Genomic DNA, 9321 nt, shown 5'->3' on the forward strand with positions numbered 1-9321 from the left:
TGGTTGTCTGAGGGTTGTTACCTTGGAGGTAGTTATCTTCCTAATCACTACACCTGCAGAGATCTCAGCCCAGTGAAGGAATATACAGATAGTTTCCCTGCATCCTCCAAGTTTTCTGGGCCCAGATATCTTGGAGGGTGTAGTAGGGAGAACGAAGCTTAGTTATGACTGAACTGGGCCGAGATCTGGGCCCACTAAAAAATGACAGTTCCCCCAGCAACATCTACCAAGTTTTTCTGGGCCGACAACAAGGCCGGCCCAGTATCTGGACTCACCCAAATCTTGGCCCAGTACCAAAGCCATGTCCACCACGTTTTCTGTGCCCACAACTAGGCCGGTCCAATAGCTGGCCCTGTCCAGACCTAGTGAAATAATTTTGTCCGTGACGCCTTATTTAGAGTAACGCATTAATTAGTGATATGAATAAAACCAGGGAAATCCTTTTTCCGGAAAAAATCGGGGAAATTCCCGTAATTATATGAATAAAAATTTCTTTCCCTGAGGGAAAGGAAAAAGGGAATAGCTTTTCCCTCAACCTCAAGATTTTCCCTGGAGACGGGGATTTTCGTATGAATAAAACCAAGGTGAAAGCCTTTCCTTCAGGCAATCTCCCCAAAAATTACCGATCAGCTATTACGCTGACCCCAACTAACGGAATTAGCAGTAAAACTTAGTTTTTTAAGCATCTGCTGCACTTTTTATGAACGTTGGACACAAGTTGGACATGGTAGGGCCTTAAAACTTACAAAACAAAATTTATCGACAAAAATATGCAGATTTTTATTTGCTACCGACATCGAAAAAATTTATTTTATATTTTCGTTAAAAACCTGAAAATATTTTCTGAAACTTTTTTTAAATTCAAATTTCGGGCTCGATATCCAACTGGTCAAGCTACCGGTATCGCCCAAGTAGCATATTAAATGCTACTTATGTAATTGCAAATGTTGAAAATTTTCCAATTTTGGAAAAATTCCGCTTTCGCTCATTTATTCATCTTTTAACCTTTTAAGCATTTACATTTTATAGTCGAAAATGGGGAATGAACTTTGACCATGAATGTCATGGAGAAAAATTTTACACCAAGTTTCCTAAACCATGGTGTTCATGTCATATTTTTTACACATCGAAAGACCAAAACCATGTTAGTCATGGTCGCAAAAATTTGCATTGCAGGACCAATACCATCAAAGTCATGGCGATTGTTTTTGCAAGAAAATACTTTGACCATGACATACATGGAAGTCGAAAATAATAATTTCCACAGCTTTTTAGCCCGAGTTAGGGCTTATGGAACCGTCATATCCGTCCGTCCGTCCGTAAACAGGATAACTCTCTTTAAACACAAGCTACCGACTTGAAATTTTTACCATGGGCATATTGGACAAAGTTAGGAATCGAGTTCGAAGATGGGCGAAATCGGTTAACTGGTTACCCGGTGGGGGTCATCTGAGTGGGTGGGGTCTTATGCACCAAAATTTCAAAATTGTCGTAGAAAGCTGAAATTTGGCACAGAGGTTGCTAATGGTTCCTAATAGATAAAACCTACAGTGCAGACTCCATATAGCCCGAGTCAGGGACATAGTCCCTGACTCAATAAGTCAGAGCCCGCTTCTAAATTTTTTTCCGAATTGACCAACATAATATCACCAACTTCCGTGTTGTGGATGGTTAAAAGTTTGTTAGATAGTTTCTATTATTTGGTCCCAAATTTTTGAGCAAGTTACAGATCATGTGTCTTGACCACCATGACCAGTGGGCTTCTTTAACATCCTGAAGCTCTAAGCTGTATGTATGTGCTATCCAGCAGTGGTTTTCAGCCTCCATATCAAATTTCAGCTCGATATAATGATTTTGAAAAATCAGTATGGGTCACCCCATAGGGTCACTCTGGTTGCACTTTACTCACTTTTAACTTCATATTCTTTAATTAGAAGCCATTAAGTACCATCGTGCCGGATTTCATTTTTTTTAAAGTAATTTCTAAAAATCAGTATGGGTCACCCCACAGGGTCCCTCAAGATTAAAATTTTTCCAACCTGAAGTTATTTTTTTCTATTAGGAGCCATTAGCAACCTCTGTATCAAATTTCAGCTCTCTACAACAATTTTGAAATTTTGGTGCAAAATACCCTACCCACTTATATGACCCCCACCGGTTCAAAACTTTTCTGATCGAACCCATCTTCTAACTCGGTCGTTGCATTGCCCAGATACATGTCTGCACCAAATTTGGTCAAAATTGGTTAACTCGTTCGACAGTTCGACTGACATGACAATTACATAAGCCCTGGTTCGGGCTAAAAATCACGACGCGAGAAAAAGTCAGTCTTTGGATGTAATCCGAATATTTTAACGTTGCGATGTGATTAAAAGTCGACAATAATTACTTAATAAATTTCGTAAAAAATTGATATATGTAACTAAGGACGGATCTTTTTAATTGTTGTGTTTTCGTCCGGCACTTCGTGTAAAATTGTTCGCCATGACATACATGGTCAAAATGCTTAAAAGGTTAAGGGTTTTTTGCGTGCGGGTTTTAAACTTGAATTTTCGTGTCTCAATTTTCCCTTCTTACGTTTAAAGGCGAATTTGAAACCTGTTCATCGCCGTGTGTTTTTCTTACAAAAATTACATGATTTTTAAGTATATACAAAGTTAGGAGGTTAGAATTTTAGTTTTTTTTCCTGGTTAGGAAAATTTCGAAAATCTATAAAAATTCAAAAATGAATTTGATGTTGGATATTATAAAACAACTGTACAACAACTGGGACTAAAATCGTACAAGAGTTTGTAAATTCCGAGAAAAACTGGATTTTTGGCTAGCATTTGAAGATGGTCTTTTAGGATTACTCTGACAATGCGATGACGCCAGCGCGCAGCGGTCGCGCTCCGATTTTGATGAAACTTCGATAATTATGTAGCCTTAGGTAAATAATTGAATACATGTTTCGGGATTTTTCATAATGCTCAGTTTAAACAAAGTTATGATGGCATAAGTGGCCGAAAATTCGCATTTTTCTCGTGACGTTTTTCTTTTTTTGTTTTTGATGGAGAAAAATGCGAATTTTCGGCCACTTATGCCATCATAACTTTGTTTAAACTGAGCATTATGAAAAATCCCGAAACATGTATTCAATTATTTACCTAAGGCTACATAATTACCGAAGTTCCATCAAAATCGGAGCGCGACCGCTGCGCGCTGGCGTCATCGCATTGTGAGTGAGTTTGGAGGGTGTACAAAAAATCAAATACATTTTCAAACACATGAAATCAAATACACTCATATACAACCCCGAAATTTATTTAATTTTTGCAATTCTGAGATGCACCTGTACCATCATACTGAATTTCAGCTTTTTTAACCAGCACAAACCAGTGGGGGTCACTAGGGGTACATTTCCTTAAGAATTTGATTAAAAAACATGGTCAGAAATTTTGGAAAATGCATTTGTCTTAGTTTCGATGGTATCATTTTAATTATATGTAATTAAAGTTAGGGGAATTGCCCGAAACCAGGGGGATTTGCCTGGCGAGAAAGGCAAAAGTTTATTCATACGGAAAGGGGTAATAGCCTTGACCTGAGACTTCCCCTCAGGCAAATGCCTTTCCCGTTTCCTTGGAGGATTTCCCTGGTTTTATTCATACCAGTCAATGTCGTTTTAGTTTCTGTTTAATTTATTTTTCACCACGGCATCAATTTATAGTATATTCTTTTCATTTTAATTTCATTCAAAATTAATGCCATGCAAACATTTTCTTTTCATTTTCTTTTCGTTAATTTATAGTGCAATTCATCTCGTTTTCTGTTCTGTTTCACATCATTTTGCAAAGTTGACATCCAATCAACTTTTTCCGAGTGAAAATAAAACAAAACGTCAGATTTTAATATAAAGCGGAAATGGGCCTCAAAAAATCCCCTAAAGTAATAGTAGTAGTTTCGCACTGCGTCTTCGAGATAGTGCGTCTTCGAGGATGACTAACTGCCAGTTTGAAGTTGTTGACCCTAGTGGAGCCCCACTAGTGGGTTTTATGCAATGTCCTTCATTTCAGAGACAAGATCAGTCTCGGAGAGAAGCTTGTTGCTCATGATTCCTTTAGAATTTTAGAATCTCAAAATTTCTCACTTTATCTCTTACTGTATCGCTTTCCTCGTGACGAAATGTAAGCTCTTTTGTTAGCGAACCACACAATTAGAGTTTCTCCAGTCAAAACTGTAATGCAACTTGAACAGAGAAACAAATGCAACTGAACACTACATAATCAAGATCAATAAACCCAAATGTTAGTGTTAACCAGCTATGTAATAATGCCCTTTTTCAGTAAGCGTGCAGTCATCATATCAGAAATGCACTTTGGCCACTTTTCCTCAAAAATCTTACCTTGCCTAAATAACGTATTTGACTTCGATAGGTCAAGGATTGACCTCGAAAGGTCAAGGGGTGACCTTTGACCCAAGTATGGTGTATATTCGGACTGGTGAGGTCCGTAGCTTTCCAAAAATATACGGTTTGTGGGGTTCCGAGCGAAAAAGTGCAATGAGCTTTGACCTCTATTTCCGGTCGAATCAGGTAGCTTAGGGATCAATACATTTTTCGTTCAGCACGTCGAAATGTACAACATATCAAAAATTGAGCCGAATATCACGGTGGGGCATTTCACATAAGGAGGGTGCCTCCTCCTTACGAAAATTTTTCTCCGGATCGACCCTATGGGGTGATCCATACCGATTTTTAGAAATTGCTTTAAAAAGATGAACTCCTTACTTGTGAGATGAAATCCTACTTAATGGCTTCTCTTAAAAATATATAAAATTAAAAGTGAACAAAGTGCAACCAGAGTGACCCTAGAGGGTGACCCATACTGATTTTTCGGTTTTTCCTCTACTCCCCAAGAAAACGAAGTGTATCGCATATTTACACTCATTTATTTATTTCTATCTGAGAATTTGTCAAAATCTCAGAAAATCGGGGGTGGGATACTCCTAGGGGTGTGATTGATAAAGGGTGGCATCTGCAGGGGTGCGATTGCTCGGGGGTGGCATTATCCTCGGGGTGGCAATGGTGGGGTGCCTTAGACGGGGTGCGATTGATGGGGTGCATTGATCGGGTGGCATCATCTGCACACCTCTGGATAGCACATGCAGCTTGGAAGTTCAGGATGTCAAAGAACCCCACTGGTCATAGTAGTTAATGGACAAGATTTGTAAATACTTCAAACATTTGGTGCCAAATATTAGAAAATATCTAACAAACATCACACCACGGAGGTTGGTAATATTATGTCGGACAATTCGGGGAAAATTTAACCCAAGTCCCTGACTTGGGCTAAATGCACTGCACTGCAGGTTTTCATGTTAGGCCGAGATTATTTTTTGTCAATTTATAGTATTTTGTTTTATGTTGTCGTGAAAATTAAAAGAACGAGAGATGAAAATTTTTGAAATATTCATCTTGTACTATAAATTAACATGGTGAAAAATAAATCAAAACAAAAATAAAATGTTAACAAAAATAAACAGAAAATAATACTCTAAATAAGGCGTGACGCATATGAAAGTAGGAAAAATAAAGTTTCGAATAGCTCCAATATTCTGACGATAGTTGTCTTTGAGTGTTCATCTGTGGATGATTATTTTGGAGGTAGTTATCTGTGGGTGGATATCTGAAGGTGTTGTCCAAAGATGGTTATCTGCGTGCCCTTCGATATAATGCAATTTGCAGCAATGAATGGCAATTCAACGTAAAGATGGCCTCCCATGGAAAGATAGTTTATGGCTGGTGCGTTAACTTGGTTATTGGGTTGATGCGTTTCCTGGCCTGATGTATTTACAGGGCTGATGGGTTTACTGGGCTGATGGGTTTACTGGGCTGATGGGTTTACTGGGCTGATGGGTTTACGGGGCTAATGGGTTTACTGGGCTATTGAGTTTACTAGGCTATTGGGTTTACTGGGCTATTGCGTTTACTGGGCTATTGCGTTTACTGGACTGATGGGTTTACTGAGCTGGCAGTAAATTAAACGGGATTGTATAAAATCTCCTTTGAACATGCGTCAATTTTACAACTTCTCGGTTACCACCACCAATCACCATCATGATTATTTCTAGATGTGGTATGATAATTACGCAAATTTAATTTACTTCCGTTGAGGACAGGCATTCAAAGTGTGAAATTTATCGCCCGGCGAAGACGGGCTTAAAAGCTAGTTTATTATAAGTTACATTATTTGAAAGATGTATCTTTAAAAATGTAATGTGTCATGAAATTCTGATGCGCAAAATTTGCATAACTGTCAATGCCAAAGTTTGAAGCGGAGCTTTGCTAGGTGGCCTTTATCATTCTCAAAATAGTTCGCTGCTCTCCAAATAGTAAGCTGTTATCAAATTGGTGGTATTTTTATGAAATTATGAGAACAGTGAGCACTTTTACTGCTCATTAGCGGCGTCCTCCAGAAACGCACTGAAATCATATCTTGCTCATATTCTACAATTCTAACGTCGCCCTACGCCCCCCTCTCAACTTCCGCCGCCACTGCGCACTGGTACTGTATGTAAATGAAACTAACGCAAAAATTTAAGTGTGCCCTTAGGAATTTTTGAAATTCTGATTGCTCGCAGAGATCAATTATTTATAAGAGTGTACCGAAACAGATTATAAACTATAGCACATTTTGCATATCAATTTATTATAGTTTACATTATTTTAAGGTACGTATTGCATAATTATACTGCTTGATTTGCTCGGAGTCTTCCAAACGATAATCGATATAAACTAATTGTTGCCAAATCCAGATATCTAATTTTTCTCCATTTCGTCCTCATTGGGGGTCTACTTCTCTATGCAAATTTTTGTACCATGAGGTTCACACTGGGGGCAAGGCTTTCCATTGTTCAAGATAGTTTTTTGGCCGCATTTAGCTCCTTTTGCGGCGCAGTCCTGCTTCTGAATTGCTTTAGTCCGCCCATTAACGCACCTCATTAACGCTTCTGGGGCACACTTGTCCGGTGGCGTTAGTTCACGGCCACAGAAAAAAAAGTAAGTTCCCGTCGTGTTTAGACTTGCTGGACACAGGCAACCCGGTTCCCATTCCTTACCCAGTATTAGGTCATACTGACTTACAAGTATCTTCCGATCGTGTTCGTTCTCATGCGATGCGTGACAAATGTAGCTGACAAGTAGCATCGTCATTAGGTGCGTTAAGGTAACTTTCATTATTTACAAGGGACGGTGTAACGTTGAGCTAGAACCAAATAAATTTATACTTTTAAACTATCAGAAATAAAGTGTTTCAATAAATAAATAAATTGATTTACACACAAAACATTCTATTCTCATTGGAGCCTGTACAGATTAAAATTTATGTACCAGAAAATAATCTTCAAAAATAATATTTTTTGCAATACTTCCTGCTTCGTGAGTGGCTCACTTATGAATAATTTATATAAGACGTTTTCTTTATTTTAGGGTGTTTTGGATGGTCGTTATTGCGATATTAATTGCCATTGTGTACGTCATTGTTCAAATGGGGAGGACAAGAACAATGGGCCATCCGCTAGTAATTAACCCTGAAACGGAGGAAACGTACATCGGAAATGTTGCATTTCCCAAGGTCACCGTTGCCCCTCCGGGGGGCTTCAAGAAAAGCCAAATCGACGAAGCGATAAGGTAAAGAGAATATTTTAAGAAATACAGCTAAAAAGATGACAAATTGTTTAGGACTGTACCTCAAAATTTATCTATAATATATTTGATCTATTTAATTTAACAGTTTATACTTACACATTACAGGAATTCTATTTTCGTAATCTATGACCTTGATACTGTTGATGGTTGGACGTATAACGAGACCGTAGGAGTAGTTCAAATCTTTGATCAAGTTTGCTCCCCCAACACAACTTTTGCTGGTTTGAATGGCGTTAGCCATGAGAACAATACTAACTGGGAATTATCAAATTACCTTCACATGACTGAACAAGTAATGGACAATGATCTACAGAAGAGTGAAATAGTCGCCCCATTTATTCGAGAGGTTAGGAAAATTGAAATCACATTTAGTTGCGCTGTATTTATGTATGATATCACAAAAAATTGGATTCCCTCTTGTCTTCTGCTGCAGGGAATGGTAAACTGTTCGGAATTATTTGAACGCTGCTTCCTCAACGGAATGAAATTAGATTGTGGGGAGGTTTTTAAAGAGCATTTTTCTGAAAGGGGAAGTTCTTGCGTCTTTAACGGAATTCCAACCGCAGCAACGCGACTGTAAGATTAAGTACTATTTGATCTCAATTATTTTTTGCATAATCAAAAATACTAATGTTTTCATTAATCTAGTAACAAGACGCTGCAATCAGAATTTGGACATCAGTACAAAGCTGAAGAGCTCACTGAATGGCAAAAGGTAAAATCTGATCGAGACAGCGACTCTGTTGCGGAAAAGAGACAAAATAGAACGATTACAATTCCCTGGAAGCAATATTTCCCTGGTAAAACTGCTGGCTTAACTTTCCTCATCAAACGCGAAAACGATTCTGAAAAAGCCTGCGTCCACGGTGAAAGGGACGGTTTAATGGTAAATTACATTATCGATTAGTCACCATTGAAAGACGCGAATTAACTTACAACAAATTTCAGCTTGCAGTAAATCATCCGTTTGACGCATAGAAACTTAATATTACTAGAATGCACAGGCTGAGTCTTTGTCAAGTAAGCATGGTCTCCAATTTCGGGACCAGTCAGGAGGCGAATTCAGTGTGCGATTCCAACATAGTCACCTTGGTTAAGACCAGGTTGGATAAAATCTAGTTCAGGGGGCGAATTCGGTGTGCGATTCCAACCTAGTCACATAGTCACCTTGATTAAGACCAGGTTGGATAAAATCTAGTTCAGTGGAGTAGCTCGGATTTGACTGAAATTTTTTGTGTGAATACCCTATGGTCCCCTGAGGAAGAAAATACCGTTTTTTCGTAGCGGTCTCAAAAAATAAAATCTCTAGAAATTTTCGAAATTTTGTATAAAAAATATTTTTTGCCTCAGATTTTCATGAAAATGATTTTCTAGACTAATGAAACTTTGCTGAACAAGAATATTAAGGAATTTTTTTAATTAAAAAAACTATCAATTTCAGAAATTTTGTATACACATTATTCTTGGACACTTCAGATAATCCAAGACTTTGTCTCTTTCACCCATAGCAGAAATTTTTTATGATAAAGTCAGATTTTCGGGCTAAGATAAGATTTTAGGTTTCCAGCTCTACTAGCAAGCTCTCATAGCTAGTATTAGCTAGCTCTACTAGCTAGCTTTCCTTATACTAGCAAGCT

At 38.2% G+C, this 9321-nt stretch overlaps 1 protein-coding gene across 1 annotated transcript; it reads left to right on the plus strand.

The window, feature by feature from the left end:
- The first annotated feature begins 7849 nt into the window (after positions 1-7849).
- On the plus strand, positions 7850-8797 carry LOC110848962. Its single transcript, XM_035851481.1, has 2 exons — positions 7850-8260; positions 8333-8797. The coding sequence occupies exons 1-2, from the start codon at positions 7965-7967 to the stop codon at positions 8589-8591; spliced, it is 555 nt and encodes a 184-aa protein (XP_035707374.1). The 5' UTR covers positions 7850-7964; the 3' UTR covers positions 8592-8797.
- The last annotated feature ends 524 nt before the right edge of the window (positions 8798-9321 follow it).

Source organism: Folsomia candida, unplaced genomic scaffold (assembly GCF_002217175.1).
Source record: "Folsomia candida strain VU population unplaced genomic scaffold, ASM221717v1 Fcan01_Sc004, whole genome shotgun sequence".
In the NCBI taxonomy this organism is placed as follows: domain Eukaryota; kingdom Metazoa; phylum Arthropoda; class Collembola; order Entomobryomorpha; family Isotomidae; genus Folsomia; species Folsomia candida.

Excerpts from the sequence above, each read along its gene's own strand:
- LOC110848962 (XM_035851481.1), top strand. The coding sequence starts at position 7,965 with ATGACTGAACAAGTAATGGACAATGATCTACAGAAGAGTGAAATAGTC. Across the intron at positions 8,261-8,332 it reads CCAACCGCAGCAACGCGACT|TAACAAGACGCTGCAATCAG; the intron begins GTAAGATTAAGT and ends TCATTAATCTAG.